Source organism: Anomaloglossus baeobatrachus, chromosome 12, assembly GCF_048569485.1.
Source record: "Anomaloglossus baeobatrachus isolate aAnoBae1 chromosome 12, aAnoBae1.hap1, whole genome shotgun sequence".
In the NCBI taxonomy this organism is placed as follows: domain Eukaryota; kingdom Metazoa; phylum Chordata; class Amphibia; order Anura; family Aromobatidae; genus Anomaloglossus; species Anomaloglossus baeobatrachus.
The window spans coordinates 40375188-40392737 of NC_134364.1; the positions used below are offsets into that span (position 1 = coordinate 40375188).

At 48.3% G+C, this 17550-nt stretch overlaps 1 protein-coding gene across 2 annotated transcripts in view; it reads left to right on the top strand.

The window, feature by feature from the left end:
* DCAF4 (DDB1 and CUL4 associated factor 4) overlaps window positions 1–17550 on the top strand; it is an 88442-nt gene that overhangs the window by 33727 nt on the left and 37165 nt on the right. For both annotated transcript variants that reach the window (XM_075329587.1, XM_075329586.1), the window contains exons 4-5: window positions 2391–2545; window positions 3233–3315. In XM_075329587.1, coding sequence (XP_075185702.1) covers window positions 2391–2545; window positions 3233–3315 — 238 coding nt within the window. The remainder of the gene's footprint in view (window positions 1–2390; window positions 2546–3232; window positions 3316–17550) is intronic.

Below are 17550 nucleotides of genomic sequence, written 5' to 3' on the forward strand. Positions count from 1 at the left end.
GCCCTCATGCTCCTGTGGTTTTTTTTTTGTTTTTTTTTTTTTTGCTGACAGCAGAATGTGGTCACTTATTAGAATCTCGCTTCCACTATAGCTTTAGTCTATGTAAATGGTGCATAATCCATATTTCCCCCCCCCAATAAATAAAGGGGAAATTGTAGATAGGAGAGAGAACTTGGTATCTGTGTGCGGTAACAGACGCCTTATTATATGCAGTTCGTGGTGAGCGGACCTGCGCTGACTCCACCCCTTTGTCCAAGGCTGGTGGGAAGAAGTGTGTGTGTGTGTGTGTGTGTGTGTGTGTGTGCGCATACGGACAGCAGTTACTTCTATACTTGCCTCTCCCCGGCGCTGCTGTCTCCGGCACTGCTGCCACTTCCAGGCCCTCAGTGCAGTGAATATTCATGAGCAGACTCGGAAGCAAGTGACATTAAGCGCTGGAGACAGGCGAGTATAGAAAATCATTTTATTTCAATGACCCATGTTTTCTCCGGTACATGTCAAACTGATCACAACAGTGTGTGGTCTGTGTGACACCCGTGCTGCCGGACAAAAACTGTGGAAAACATGGACACACGTTTGTGAGAAAACGGGAATGTGTGCGGAGACCCATCTATATATATATTTTTTTTTAAAACTGGTTTGTTTCTCTGGTACGTATGAAAATGGACATCATACGTACTGGAAACACTGACATGTGAAGGGGGAATAAGTCAGCTGTTTTGCATTCAAGTGAATGGGATCTGAGCAGCTGTAACAGTGTCAAATACGTAGGGTTCTGACTTCGTACATTGTTTAACCCCTTCATGACCTTGGACGGATCTATCCGTCAAGGATCGTGTCCCGTTAAGCCCCGCCCCCTGTCGCGGTTTTCAACAGCTGACGTGTGCCTGCATGTTGCGAGTGGAATCGCTTCCACTCACAACATTTAACCCCTTAAATCTCGCTGCCAAAGTCTGGCAGCGAGATCTATATGCGCGCGGCCATGTTTTTTTTACTTACCGCCGCCCCCACCGGAAGTCACGTGAGTGATCACGTGACGTTCAGTGGTTGCCATTGTAGCACAGGGTCATCTGGTGACGCCTGCAGCTACGAAGTTTCACTTTCGTTTTTCCTTGGCACGGAGCAGAGGGAAACCGGAGGTGACTGAATCTGCTGTTTACAGCTGTATAGCTGTGATCAGCAGATAGATAACAGCGATCGGATTGCTGATCGCTATAGCCCCCTAGGGGGACTAGTAAAATAAAAAAAGTAAAAAAATTTTTAAAAAATAAAAACAAAAAACCTAAGTTCAAATCACCCCCCTTTCACCCCATTGAAAATTAAAGGGTTAAAAAAAATAAATAAATATACACATTTGGTATCGCCGCGTTCAGAAATGCCCGATCTATCAAAATATAAAATCAATTAATCTGATTGGTATTTTTTTGCCACTACGCCGTTTACCAAATGCCAAAATTACGTGTTTTGGTCGCCGCATGTTTTACGCAAAATGCAATAACAGGCGATCAAAACGTAGCATCTGCGCAAAAATGGTACCATTAAAAATGTTAGCTCGAGACGCAAAAAATAAGCAGTCACTGCCATAGATCCCGAAAAATGAGACCCGCTACGTGTTTGGGAAAATGGCGCAAAACGTACACCACTTTTATTGGACAAACTTGTGAATTTTGTTAACACCTTAGATACAAGTAAACCTATACATGTTTGGTGTCTACAAACTCGCACCGACCTGAGGCATCACATAGATACATCGATTTTACCATATAGTGAACACTGAATAAAACATCCCAAAAACTATTGTGCGATCACACTTTTTTTGCAGTTTTTCCACACTTGGAATTTTTTTGCTGTTTTCCAGTACAATATATGATGAAACCTATGGTTTAATTTAAAAGTACAACTCGTCCTGCAAAAAATGAGCCCTCATATGGCAAGATTGACGGAATAATAAAAAAAAGTTACGGCTCTTGGAAGAAAAGGAGCAAAAAACAAGCGGAAAGTGCCTGGGGGCTGAAGGGGTTAATGATTTATCCTAAGATACTGTATTTATGTACCGTATGTGCAAGCCTGCACTGATGTCAGGCGGTGGCAAGAAAAGGTCCACAATCCTACTATATATACAATACTATGGATCTCAGATGGTTAATGTTGATCATTGTTAAATTCATCAACCTGACTAGGACTTGCAGTCATTAAGCTGAGGATGCTAATGGATTATCGTAATGATTGCTTGTCCTTCAATGTCCTAAAAAAAAAAAAAAAAAAAAAAAAAATTTGAAGCCAATCAGATCTGCGATGCAAAGATTTATTTTAGTCTGTTTTTAGGGCAGCAGCTTTATGACTAAGAAAATGTTGTTTATTTTTATTTTTTTATTCCCCCGGTGTCTTAGACCTTCCAGGTTTTTACTACGATCCTGAAAAGAACAGATACTTTCGCTTACTACCAGGACACAATAACTGCAACCCCCTGACAAATGAGATGATAGTGAAGAAAGAAATGGAGGCGAAGAGGCTCCAGCACCTGAAAGAAGACCACAATAGAAAGGTGAATCTTGGTGTGGCTGTATACTTGATAATACGCTTAGTTGTTTTTTGTTTTGTTTTTTTTTTTTTACTCTTTATTGGAATGCAGCATGATGTGGAGCAGAGATCCTGATTCCAGTGATGTCACTTCTGAGCTGCTTGCTGCAGTTTTGATAAAATCTGCCTTTTCTACTGCAGATGTAGCAGTGCTCTGAGGGCTGAGCCCTGTACAGCCCAACCAGTTTGCTGACAATATACAGTGTACACATAGGGTCTGGGTTACACAGCATTTGACTAGGAGGCACGAGACCCCTAGTCCTGCAATGATAATCTCCTGCTAACAAACCAAATTCTATTGAACTTTAAAAAAAAAAGCCTAGAAAGTGACACGTGACTGGAATTCGCATCTCAGCCCCTACATCATGATGCTTTCACATTACATATCTAACACCTGCTGACATATTTGCTCTACCTACTGGATTGTTGTGGACATTAGAGCTTAATTTTGGAAAGAGACATAATGGGGATTGTATGGATGTACATATAATAGGCTAACTCATCGCATCTTACAAATGCTTCTGTGTGCATGCACTTGCATGCAAAGAGGATTTTTTTTTTTCTATCCGCATACCAGTTAATTTTATGTACGTTAAAAAAATATACTCTATTGCCTATGCTGCCTAACATCTGTTGGTATCATTTCATGCAGAAATCGAGCAGATTTGGATGTAACGCCTCATTTCTACTTCGTAAACGACAGATTGGTTTTCTGCCCTCTACAACCTACTGCAGGTGTGAAAAATATGTATAGTCACCAGACACGCTATTATAAACCATGAGCAAATCTAAGCATAGCCTCTAAAGGGCTTATACAAGTTGAGACATGTTCACACCCATACTGTTCAAACTATTATGTACAAGTAAGGCTAAGTTCACACTTCCGTTGTTTTGTATCAGTCACAATCAGTCGCCTTGAGGAATTACGGTATCCTGAAAAATATTTTGCAGGATTCCAGTTTCTCCCCATAGACTTCTATTAGCGACGGATTGTGACTGATGATGCTGCGTTGCATCCGCTGCGTCGCGGTCAGTCGTTTTTTGACTGACCGCTGGGCGGGAGCAACGCAGCCTGTAACATTTTTTTGTGCAGTGAAATCCGTTGGATTTCGCTGCGCATGCGCTCTGGCTCCCTGCACAGGTAACCAGGATAAACATCGGGTTACTAAGCAATGCGCTCTGGTTAGTTACCCGGTATTTACACTGGTTACATGTGCAGGGAGCTCGCACCAAGCGGTGTATGCTGGTAACCAAGATAAATATCGGGTAACCAAGCAAAAAGTGCTTTGCTTTTACCCGATATTTACCCTGGCTGTGCACGGAGCCAGACACTTCACCGCTCGGCTCCACCCCCTCCCGCACTCAGCATGTGTACACACACACACACACACACACTTGTCCTGCAGTCCCCACGGCACTGACGTCCACCCACCCCGAACTCCGCCCCCCGCACACAGCGTGTGTGTGTCCCCGCGGCACTGACGTACTCAATGCCACGGCCCCGCTCGGCTCCGCCCCCGCACACAACGGAATCCGACAAAGAATTCTGTTCTTTGTCATCCGTTGTACAGCGCATCAGTCACATGCGTCAAGCGACGCATGTGACTGATGCAAAACAACGGAAGTGTGAACTTTAGTCTAAGGATGATAAATATGTGACCAGTGTTTTTCTAATACGTTAAAGGGGTAGTCCGGTCACTCTGACTACAGACTTATGAATCCTCCAGCACTCACTGTGCGCCGCGAGGATTTGCCAGTTTGAGCCCGGAACAGCAGTCACGTGACCGCAATGGTGCGATGTTCTTGGCCAGAACCCAACGCATGTGCGCGGCCTCGCCCAATACAAGTGTATGGAGTGGATGCGTCAGACTAGTGGGCATAGATACGGCCTTGCACAATACGCTTATATTGAGTGAGGCAGTGCCCACTAGTCAGCTTCTGATTGGAAACCTGCACATCACAACATTGCGGTCACGTTCCCAGCTCTAATTGGTGAATCCTCGCAGCACACGTGCCTGCTGAGGCATCTTAATTCTGCAGTCACATAGGGAGTGCAGGCTTATCACTTTAGACTAGACAATTCCTTTTTAAGATCAGAGTTATGATCCATAATATATAGGATGAGACCACACAAGTGGTTAGTGCATAAATAAATCTTGGTACTATACTTAAAAGGAACCTGTCTCTAGTTTTCCCCTTATAAAGATGGACCATCACCTTTTTATGCCCTTTATATACAGCATTCAAGATTTTTTTTTACATATTTGGCCCCAAGTTGATCTGTATAATTTACACTACAGTTCAAAAGTTTAGGGTCACTTAGATATTTCCTTATTTTTGAAAGAAAAGCACATTTTTATTTTTTTTTTCGAATGAAGCTAATATTAAATTAAACAGAAATGCACTCTATACATTGTTAATGTATTAAATGACTAGTCTAGCTGCAAACGTCTGGTTTTGAATGCAATATGTACATGGGTGTATAGAGGCCCATTTCCAACAACCACCACTCCAGTGTTCTAATCGTCCATTGTATTTGCTAACTGTTAGAAGGCTAATGGATGTTTAGAAATCCCTTGAAAACCCTTGTCCAAGTATGTTGGCACAGCTGAAAACAGTTTTGCTGATTTAGAGAAGCTATAAACCTGACCTTCCTTGGAGCTACTTGAGAATCTGGAGCATTATTACATTTGTTGGTTCCATTAAACTCTCAAAATGGCCAGAAAATAAATTTGACAGTCTATTCTTGTTCTTAGAAATGAAGGGTATTCCATGCAAGAAATTGCCAAGAAACTGAAGATTTCCTACAACGGTGTGTACTACTCCCTTCAGAGGAGAGCACAAACTGGCTCTAACCAGAGTAGAAAGAGAAGTGGGAGGCCGTGCTGCACAACTGAGCAACAAGACAAGTACATTAGATTCTCTAGTTTGAGAAATCAACGCCTCACAGGTCCTCAACTGGCAGCTTCATTAATTAGTACCCGCAAAACTCCATTGTCAACGTCTACAGTGAAGAGGCGATTCTAGGATGCTGGCCTACAGGGCAGAGTGGCAAAGAAAAAGCCATATCTGAGACTGACTTTTATAAAAAGAAAAAATAATATGGGCAGAAGAACACACATTGGACAGAAGAAGATTGGAAAAAAGTGTTATGGACAGACGAATCAAAGTTTGAGGTGTTTTGGATCACATAGAAGAACATTTGTGAGATGCAGAACTACTGAAAAGATGCTGGAAGAGTGCCTGACTCCATCTGTCAAGCATGGTGAAGGTAATGTGATGGTCTGGGGCTGCTTTGGTGCTGGTAAAGGGGGAGATTTGAATAAGGAAGTGTAGCGCCCCTGAGGCTCTGGTCGCTACAGGGTACTGCAACTGAGTTGAGGAGCAGTATCTATTTGGAGTAAGTGACAGGTGGTTTGCCGGTGCTCACACCAGACACATTACACATGCAGTTAGGTGCCTTCCTCACAGGGAGGAGTGGACTGGAGTGGACTGGAGTGGACAGGGAGAGTTATCCATCCAGTAGTATGGGACTTCCCGGTCATAAGGACAACCACTGGGGGGTGGGTGCCACATGGGGTATAAGAGGAGGTAGCCATGACTCATAGTGAGCTTTGCTGAAGGGACGTCCCCTGAGACCAGCCTGGGTGCAGGAGAGCACCAGTGCTTATCTTTCTGCTGCGGAGCCTGGGGCTTGTGAGCAGGAGCTCAGCCCAGGTTCCTTCTGCCAGTCGCTAGACAGCGAGGACAAACAGGACATTTACACTGACACTGGTAACCACTTGGAACTTGCACCGGATAACCGGAGACTTACCAGCAGTGAACCAGGATACTCTTGGGCAATCTCCTACCAGTGAGTAAAACGCCTGAACTGGAGCTCTTGCCTAGTTTCCATTATTTACCGGCAATGCGTCCCGCTCTCCGGCACCCACGGCCCACTATCAGCCAGCCAGCCATCCTCCTGGGGCACCCACTCCGCCTGTGGGGAGTGACTCCATCTTGGCTGCAATCAACATCGGCCCCTGGTGAGAAGAACCCTGCAGCGGCGGCCCCCCTACTTGGCTATGCACCCACAGGTGGCATCACAACAAAAACTTTCATTCCCCTGTAAATAATCCCACTTTTTAAAGTGACCTCCAGGGTCACTGAACTGGGCAACGGCCACCCAGTGAACTGTCCCAGTAAATACACTGCCCGGGACAGAGTACGCCATAGTCCTGGGGCGTCACAGAAGGCTATCACTCCATTTTGCATAGCCATGGCATACCCTGTGGACAGTGCTTAATTGGAGCCAATTTCATCCTACAACAGGACAATGACACAAGGCACACCTCCAAATTATGCATGAACTATTTAGGGAAGAAGCCGGCAGCTGGTATTCTATCTGTAATGGAGTGGCCAGCCCAGTCACCAGATCTCAACCCTATTGAGCTGTTGTGGGAGCAGCTTGACTGTATGGTACGCAAAAAGTGGCCATCAAGCCAATCCAACTTCTGGGAGGGGGGGGGAGCATGGGGGGAAATATCTCCATCCAAATTTAACAGCTAGAATGCCAAAGGTCTGCAAAGCTGCAATTGCTGCAAAGGAGCATTCTGTGCCGAAAGCGAAGTCTGAAGGAGGAAATTATTTCAAGTACAAATCATTATTTTTTACCTATTCAATCTCTGGACTATATTTTCTATTCATTATGCAACTCATGATAAATAAAAGTGTGGGTTTTGTTTTTGTTTTTGTTTTTTAATGGGAAAAGACAAAATTGTCTGGATGACACCAAACATTTTTGTGTGTTTTGTTTTTTTTTTTGTTGTGTTTTTTTTTTTTAAAAAAAAACACACAACAACAACCCCACAAAAATGTTTGGTGTCACCCAGACAATTTTGTCTTTTCCCATTAAAAAAAACAAAAAAAAACCCAAACCCTTATACTCTCCTATAGGGCTGTCCGATCTGATGGGCGTCTATGGTCTTGATCCAGCGCTTCCTCACTTCTTGCTTCATGTGGATGAGTTGTCCTGCATCATCCATACAGTGTCTGCCATTGCGCTCCTGTGCATTGGCACACAACCCCGCAAAAACAGGCCATATAACATTTGTTGGCACTTTTCCCAAATTGTGGGTTAACAACTTTAATTCGAGCCTGTGATGCTCGTTCACACTCACCTATAGCAACTAATAGGTGTGGGCAATATGAAAATCATAAAGCCAAATAAAGGGAGAAGTTGACTTAATGTTTGCATTGTCTGTGTGCCACACTAAGCATGGAGAACAGAAAGGGAAGAGGACTTGAGAACAAACATTTTTTACAAAAACATCAACATTCTCAAGGTTACAATCGAACTCCAGAGATGTTGATGTGCCCTTGTCCACAGTAGGCAACATAATCAAGAAGATGACCACTTGTGGCACTGTAGCTACCCTTCCTGTACATGGATGGCAGAGAAATTGATGAATGATTGCAACGCAGGATAGTATGGATGATGGGCTCAGGATACATTAGTCTCAGTGTGGACGGATCGTTTGCACTTTTAAATGGAATGCTATGGAGGAGACTAAGGAGGACCCACTGCTGACACATTAAAATCTAGACTGCAGTTTGCCAAAATCCTTCTGGAAAAGCATCTCATGGACAAATGAAACAAAGATAAAGCTTTTTCATTACAAAGTATTGATCCTGCAATACCAGGGTTTACCTTTCATGGTTGGGTGGCCAGAGGAAAGCTGCTCCAGATCCAAAAATCAAACCTGCTCAGAGGGGCACACTTCAAAGGAGGCAGATGTCCAGCAAGTAATCCACAAAAGAAGAAAAAGTGGCTCCAAAGTCCGTGAAAAGGATTTATTAATACAAAAAGGTGTGCAGAAAAAAGGCAGTGGCAGAGCTGGCTGTAAGCTCCTCCAGGACAAAAAAAAAAATGAAGCTTTTTGCTAAAGCACATCGTTCAACTGTTTGATGAGAAAGGAATAAGGCCTACGAAGAAAAAAACAATGTACCTACCGTCACGTATGGTGGAGGCTTAAATATGTTTTGGGCTGGTTTTGTTGGCTCTGGCACTGGGTGCCTTGACACTGTGCAAGGCATCATAAAATCTGAAGATTGCCAACGGATTTTGGGTAGAAATGTACTGCCCAGTGTCAAAAATCTGGGTTAGCATCTTTGGTCATGGGTCTTCCAGCAGGACAATGATCTCAAACCTACTTAAAGAAGCCCCCAGAAAAGGATGGAGACAAGGTGCTGGAGCGTTCTGAAGTGGCAGCAATGAGTCCAGATCTGAATACCACAGAACACCTGGGAGAGATCTTAAAATTGCTGTTGGGAGAAGACTCCTACAAATATGAAACTGGGAGTAGAGATGAGCAAACCTTTGGCAGTTAGGTTTGGCAGGTACAGGCGATCCTTAAAGTTTGATTTGCGAGCGCCCCCCCCCCCCCCTCCCCCTTCCACCAACGTGAGCCGAACCTCAATGAATGCCACTAGGGCAGTCCGTGGCTCTACCCACATGCTGCCAGCCGTAAGCAGAACACTTCTGGAGGAGTATGGGTGGGGGTGTATGTGTCTGTGTATATAATATACGTTGTCGTCCATTTTTGTAGTTGTGTTAAATTATGGCCAATTTGCCTTCTCGTAGAAATCCTTCATTTTCTCATTTCAAGGGGGACCAACATTTTTTTTTTTTTAGATGGGTTTTTTTTTTCAGTAAAGGAAATAATTGATCCCTTACTGATTTTTGTAAGTTTGCCCACTGACAAAGTCATGAACAGTCTATAATTTGAAGGGTAGGTTAATTTTAAGTGAGTGTCAAATAAAATCCAGAAAATCACATTGTATAAATTTTAAATTGCATTTTTGTAGAGAAATAAGTATTTTGATCCCGCTGGCAAACAAGACTTAATACTTGGTGGTAAAACCCTTGTTGGCAGCATGGCAGTCAGACTTTTTTGTAGTTGATGATGAGGTTTGCGCACATGCCAGGAGGAATTTTTGGTCCTCTCCTCTTTGCAGATAGTCTCTAAATCATTAAGATTTTGAGGCTTTCGCTTGGTAACTCGGAGCTTCAGCTCACTCCATATGTTTTCAATGGGATTAAGGTCTGGAGACTGGCTAGGCCACTCCATGACCTTAATGTGCTTCTTTTTGAGCCACTCCTTTGCTGCCTTGGCTATATATTTTGGGTCATTGTTGTGCTGGAAGACACAGCCACTACCCATTTTTAATGTCCAGGTGGAGAGGAGGTTGTCACTCGGGATTTTAGGGTACGTGGCTCCATCCATTGTCCCACTGATGTGGAGAAGTAGTCATGTTCCCTTAGTAGGGAAACACCCTAAACCATGTTTCCACCTCCATAATTGACAGTGCGGACGGTGTTCTTTGGGTCATAGGCAGCATTTCTCTTCCTCCAAAGATGGCGAGTTGAGTGAAGGCCAAAGAGCTCAATTTATGTCTTCTGACCACAGCACCTTCTCCCAATCCCTCTCAGAATCATCCAGATGTTCATTGGTAAGCCTCAGACGGGCCGGCTACACATGTGCCTACTTGAGCAGTGGGACTTTGCGGGCACTGCAGGATCTTAAGCCATTACAGTATTTGGTGACAGTGGTCCCAGCTGCCTTGAGGTCATTAACTAAGGCTGCTTTCACACATCAGTTTTTTTTCCAATCAGGCACAATCCGGTTTGTGCCTGATGCAAAGGATCCGTCTGTGTAAAAACTGATGCAACGGATCCGGTAAAAATTAAAAATGGATTTTTTTTTATTTTTTTTTTTTTTTTTTTAAAAAGCTGGGAGAGACCCCATCACCGCACACACCCCGGCACTCCCGCACGCATCATCCCCGCGCATTCCGGCACTTCTTCACGCATCATCATCCCCGCGCATTCGGCACTCCCGCACGCATCATCATCCCCGCGCATTCCGCCACTCCCGCACGCATCATCATCCCCGCGCATTCCGCCACTCCCGCACGCATCATCATTCCGGCACTCCCGCACGCATCATCCCCGCGCATTCCGGCACTCCCGCACGCATCATCATCCGCACGCATCATCATCCCCGCGCATTCCAGCACTCCCGCACGCATCATCATCCCCGCGCATTCCGGCACTCCCGCACGCATCATCATCCCCGCGCATTCCGGCACTCCCGCACGCATCATCATCATCCCCGCACATTCCGGCACTCCTGCACGCATCATCATCCCCGCGCATTCCGGCACTCCCGCACGCATCATCATCCCCGCGCATGCCGGCACTCCCGCACGCATCATCATCATCATCCCCGCGCATGCCGGCACTCCTGCACGCATCATCATCATCCCCGCGCATTCCGGCACTCCCGCACGCATCATCATCATCCCCGCACATGCGCCGGCACTCCCGCACGCATCATCCCCCACACATGCGCCGGCACTCCCGCACGCATCATCATCCCTGCACATGCGCCGGCACTACCTCAGTGATGCCCCCGCTGACAGCGCGACTCCCTTCAGTTGCTGCGTGGAGCTGATAGAGAGCGGCGGTGTTCTACTGACACTCCTGTCAGCTTCACGTAGCAGAGCTGATAGCGTCGCGGAACCTCTGTGGATTACGCCGGACCCGGAGGGGTGTTTAGGGAATTTAATAAAATGGTGAAAGAGGGTTGTTGTTTTTTTTTGTCTTTTTATTCCAAATAAAGTTGTTGGTTTTTTTTTTCGGGTGTATGTGTTTATTTACTTTCACTTACAGCATGGGTCCCCAATTCCAGTCCTCAAGGGCCGCCAACAGTGCATGTTTTCAGGGATTTCCTTAGTATTGCACATGTGAATTTAATCACCTGCACAGTTGATGATTCCAACACCCATGCAATGCTAAGGAAATCCTGAAAACATGCACTGTTGGCGGCCCTCGAGGACTGGAGTTGGGGAACCCTGACTTACAGGTTAATCATTGGGGGTGTCTCATAGACACCTGCCATGATTAACTCCTTATGACCCCGATTGCCACCGCACCAGGGCAATTAGAGATGAGCCGGGTAGAGTCCCGGGACTGTCGCATCTAATAGATGCGGCAATTCCGGGCGGCTGCTGGCTGATATTGTTAGGCTGGGGGGCTCCCCATAACGTGGGGTTCCCCATCCTGAGAATACCAGCCTTCAGCCGTGTGGCTTTATCTTGGCTGGTATCAAAACTGAGGGGGACCGTACGTCGTGTTTATTTATTTATTTATTTTTTATTTTTTTTTACTGCAAGATAAGACCCGCCCACCTGCGGCTGTGATTGGTTGCAGTGAGACATCTGTCACTCAGCATGGGGGCGTGTCTGACTGCAACCAATCATAGGCGCCGGTGGGCGGGGAAAGCAGTGAATACGAGATTGAATAATGGGCGGCCAGCATTTTCAAATCGGGAGAAGCCGCCAGCAGTGTGACAGCCGTGCAGTGAGGCGCCCATGATCGGTGAGTAGGAAAGAGTGAGTGAGTCAGTGAATGAGAGCGTTTGAGAGTGATTTTCTGACACGCAATGAATTAACAACACTTCTGGGCATGCTCAGAAGTAAAAACCGGATACGGCGTGTTTTACAATGAAAGCCTATGGACACCGGATCCGGCGCAATGCGGTTAAAAAAATGGATGCGGCTGCCGGATCTGTTTTTTGTAAACTGCGCATGCACCAAATTAATTAAAACTGATCCATAAAAAAAAACGGATGCAAAACTGATCCAACAGATCCGGTTTTTTACGCATCCGGCATAACGGATCCGTTAAAAACCGGATCCGGTGGATACGGTTTTACTTTTTTTTTTTTTTTTTTTTCCTGGATCCTTTGGATCAGGAAAAAGGATTTGTACCTGAATGCAGAAAACTTATGTATGAAAGTAGCCTTAGGCTATGTGCGCACTAGAAAAGTGATTTTTCTCAAGAAAATTTCTTCAGAAACTTCTGGGAGGTGAAAATTACCGCACCTGCGTTAAAACGCACCAAATCCGCGGGAAAAACGCATGCGTTTTTGCCGCGGTTTTTCCGCAGGTTGGCCCCTGCGGTTTTTTTATGCTGTAACTACTGCAATAAATATAGATAATAGATAATCAATAGACAGATAATGGATAGAGGGAAAGATGGATAGATGAATAGATAGATGAGAAAGACCTATATAATGTCCCACCTCCCTGCATATTCTAACCTGGCACCCTTTAGTGACTTTCATGTGGCACTAAAGGATGCCTAGCCTTGTATTTAGCCATAAAATAAATAAATTAAAAAAAAAAAAAAAAAACCACGTGAGGTCCCCCCATCTTTTGTAGCCAGCTAGGGTAAAGCAGACGGCTACAGCCTGCAGACCACTGCTGGGAGCTTCACCTTGGCTGGTAATCCAAAACAGAGGGCACCCCACGCTGTTATTTTACATTAAATAATTTAAAACAAAAAACATGGGGTCCCCCCTAAATTGGATCACCAGCCAAGGTAAAGCGGACAGCTGTGGTCTGATATTCTCAGACTAGGGAGGTCCACTGTTATTGGACACTCACCAGTCTAAAAATAGCAGGCCGCAGCTGCCCCAGAAGTGGTGCATCCATTAGACGTGCCAATCCTGGCGCTTCGCCCCAACTCATCCCGTTGCCCTGGTGTGTTGGCAAACGAGGTAATATATGGGGTTGATGCCAGATGTGTAATGTCACCTGGCATCAAGCCCTGGGGTTCGTGATGTCACGCGTCTATCAGATACCCGACCTCACCAACCCAGTCAGTAAGAAATAAAAAATAGATGATAAAAAAATTTTATTTGAAAAAACACTCCCCACATAGCCTCTTTCACCAATTTATTAAAAAGAACAATCAATTCCACGTCCGGCGTAATCCAATAAGTGGGGGGGGGGAATCTCACGGCGATCCATACCATAGTCACTGTCCCATTCAGTGAAGAACAGAATGTTCCCCATTGGCTGGGAGAGCAATGCAGTGACCTGAGCTAACATCAATACCCAGGTCACTGCAGGGGATGCCGAGCGCTGCTGTCAGGAGGATAGATGAGATCATTACATGCTGTGATCTCCTGTAGTCCTGCCATCAGCGCTGTCAGACTTCTATGCCCGCCGCGTTGTCAGCAGTATTGCGAGAGCCCGTGATGTCACTGCTAGTGACAGTCTCGGGCTGCTCGCGAGACGGGCATAGTCGGCAGTGACAGCGGTGACGTCAGGAGGCAGGAGATCGTCACAGCAGGTAATGATCTCATCTCACCTCCTGACAGCAGCGCTAGTCATCCCCGCGGCTGCACGCACTGCTGTGTATCAGTGTCTGCCTGCGCTCCAGCGTGACAAGCTGCCGATACTGCGGGCAGACACTGACACACAGCAGGGCAGGCAGCGGCGGGTCTGCAGCGGGACACAGACTGCACGGGCACCTGGAGGTTGCACGGAAGTGCTTCTGTGCGGCGTCCAGGGAGTGTGACGTGTTTGCTCTGCTCTGCTTCCTCTTCCTGGCATAATGACATCGCTTCCTGCAAAACCGCAGGCAGCGATGAGCATTACCGCAGGTAAATCGCGGCTATACCGGGGGTATACCGCACATCATTTGCTACCTGCGGTATACCCCCGGTATTTTGCAATTACATTCCAGTGAATGGAGTGAAATACCAGGGGTATACCGCAGGTACCTGCGGAAAATAGTGGACATGCTCATTTTCTCAACGTTTCTTGAGAAAATTTTCTCAAGAAATTTCCGCAGCAAATCCGCAGGTAAAACTGCCTAGTGCGCGCACAGCCTTAAAGGTTGGTAGGGGATCAAATACTTATTTTTCTCTGCAAAATGCAAACTTATACAATGTGGTTTTTTTTTTTCTGGATATTCTGTTTAACCCCTTAACGACCTTTGACATACTGAGTACATCATGGTGACATGGTGCTAAACGACCCATGACGTACTCAGTACGTCATGGCGAAATCGCGGTCCCGGAGCACCGGGGAGTGAAATTTGTTTACTTAAACGGTAGATTCGGGAAGGAGGGGACCTCTGCCTGACCTCAGGAGGGGTGGTGCCTCCTCCCCGAACCTACAGAGGCTGTGATTGGCTGACGAACGCCGCTCAGCCAATTACAGCCACTGTAATGTTCCAGCCATTGAAAATGGCTGGAACATTGAAATCCAGCCCTGATCAGTGCTGCTGTAACACTGGCCATTGGCTGGAGCTGGGTGATCGATGCTTCACCCGCCCCCAGCTCTGATTGGAGAGACCGGTCTTGTGACCGCTCTCTCCAATCAATGTTGTGGATCTGCGGCCTGTGACCGTCCCTGGAAGCCGAGGAGAGCGGTAAGTTGCTGTCCCCGCCGCCCGCCCCTGTCCCCGATCGCCCCGCCGCTGCTCCCGCTCCACCGCTGTCCCCGGCGCCACGCTCCTGATCCACCGCTGTCCCCAGCGCCATGCTCCCGCTCCACCGCTGTCCCCGCCGCTGTCTCCGATCGCCCCGGCGCCATGCTCCCGCTCCACCGCTGTCCCCGCCGCTGTCTCCGATTGCCCCGGCGCCATGCTCCCGCTCCACCGCTGTCCCCGCCGCTGTCTCCGATCGCCCCGGCGCCATGCTCCCGCTCCACCGCTGTCCCCACCGCTGTCTCCGATCGCCCCGGTGCCATGCTCCCGCTCCACCGCTGTCCCCGCCGCTGTCTCCGATCGCCCCGGCGCCATGCTCCCGCTCCACCGCTGTCCCCGCCGCTGTCTCCGATCGCCCCGGCGCCATGCTCCCGCTCCGCCGCTGTTCCCGCCGCTGTCTCCGATCGCCCCGGCGCCATGCTCCCGCTCCACCGCTGTCCCCGCCGCTGTCTCCGATCGCCCCGGTGCCATGCTCCCGCTCCACCGCTGTCCCCGCCGCTGTCTCCGATCGCCCCGGCGCCATGCTCCCGCTCCACCGCTGTCCCCACCGCTGTCTCCGATCGCCCCGGTGCCATGCTCCCGCTCCACCGCTGTCCCCACCGCTGCTCCCGATGCACCGCTGTCCCCGCCGCTGTCTCCGATCGCCCCGCCGCTGCTCCCGCTCCACCGCTGTCCCCGCCGCCGCTCCCGCTCCACCGCTGTCCCCGCCGCCGCTCCCGATCCACCGCTGTACCCGCCGCCATGCTCCCGATCCACCGCTGTCCCCGCCGCCGCTCCCGATCCACCGCTGTCCCCGCCGCCATGCTCCCGCTCCACCGCTGTCCCCACCGCCGCTCCCGATCCACCGCTGTCCCCGCCGCCATGCTCGCCACTGTCCCCGCCGCCGTCACACCCACCTTTTTCAGCCGCTGCTGCCCCCGAATCGGCCCCCACTGTTCCCAATCGGCGGCCGCCGCCGCCTCCTTCATCGGCTGCCCCTTCTCCATCGCCACACCTCCTATCCCTCCATGTGCTGCAAGCCACCGTCCCCCCACGTGGGGGGAGGGTGGCTGGCTTGCAGCACATGTGGGGGGAGGGTGGCTGGCTTGCAGCACATGTGGGGGGAGGGTGGCTGGCTTGCAGCACATGTGGGGGGAGGGTGGCTGGCTTGCAAGCCACCCTCCCCCCACATGTGCTGCAAGCCACCCTCCCCCCACATGTGCTGCAAGCCACCCTCCCCCCACATGTGCTGCAAGCCAGCCACCCTCCCCCTACATGTGCTGCAAGCCACCCTCCCCCCGGGGGCCCCCCCTCCTCCATGTGCCATCACTCTCTCCCATCAGACTCTGCCCCCCTCCCCGATCTGCTGCCTGCTCACTCCCATTTTCCATCTACTGCCCCCTCTCACCCTCCTCGATCTGTTGCCTCCTTCATCTGCTGCCTCTTCTGTCTGCTGTGATCCTGCTGCCTAGATCCATCCTGTAAGGTAGGTATCCCCATCTCACCTAACCCTCTGCCGCTCCTCCATCCGCTGCGCCATTTCCCATCCATCCGCTGCGCCATTTCCCATCATCCATCCTCTGCGCCCTTTCCCATCCTCTGCCGCTCCTCCACCCGCTGCGCCCTTTCCCATCATCCATCCTCTGCGCCCTTTCCCATCCTCTGCCGCTCCTCCACCCGCTGCGCCCTTTCCCATCTTCCATCCGCTGTGCCCTTTCTCATCTGCCGCCCCGCCCTCTCGCATCGCATTATCCAGCGCAGTTGCTCGCTTCCAGACTGCAGTGGATGATGCGATGCGAGACTCGTGCATTGCTCTCACGTTTGGCACTGGTCTTAGTGGCAGGCGCTCTTTTTTTTTTTTTTTTTTTTTTTACTGATGTCTGTATTTTTTATTTCGCCAAACTATTTTTTTTTTTGTATGGGGGGGGTCTAGTTTCCAAAATGGGATCACATGTGGGGGAGCTCCATTGTTTAGGCACCTCAGGGGGTCTCCAAATGAAACATGGCGTCTGCTAATAATTCCAATCAATTTTACTGTGAAATGGCGCTCCTTCTCTTCTGAGCCCCGCCGTACGCCCAAACAATTGATTTCCACCACATATGAGGTATCGTCGTACTCAGGAGAAATTGCACAATACATTTTATGGTGCATTTTTTCCTGATACCCTTGTGGAAAAAAAAGCTACCTGTTTGAAAAAACAATTTTGTGGTAAAAAAAAAGAATAAAATATTTTCACGGCTGAACATTACAAACGTTTGTGAAGCCTCTAGGGGTTCAAAGTGCTCACTAAACAGCTAGATAAATTCCATGAGGGGTCTAGTTTCCAAAATGGGGTCAATTGTGGGGGAGCTCCATTGTTTAGGCACTTCAGGGGGGTCTCCAAACGCAACATGGCGTCCGCTAATAATTCCAACCAATTTTGCTGTGAAATGGCGCTCCTTGCCTTCCGAGTCCTGCCGTGCGCCCAAACATTTGATTTCCACCACATATGGGGTATCTGCGTACTCAGGAGAAAATGCACAATACATTTTATGGTGCATTTTTTCCTGATACCCTTGTGATAAAAAAAGCTACCTGGTTGAAGCAACAGTTTTGTGGTAAAAAAATTTTTTTTTTCTTTTCATGGCTCAACGTTATAAACTTCTGTGAAGCCCCCAGGGGTTCA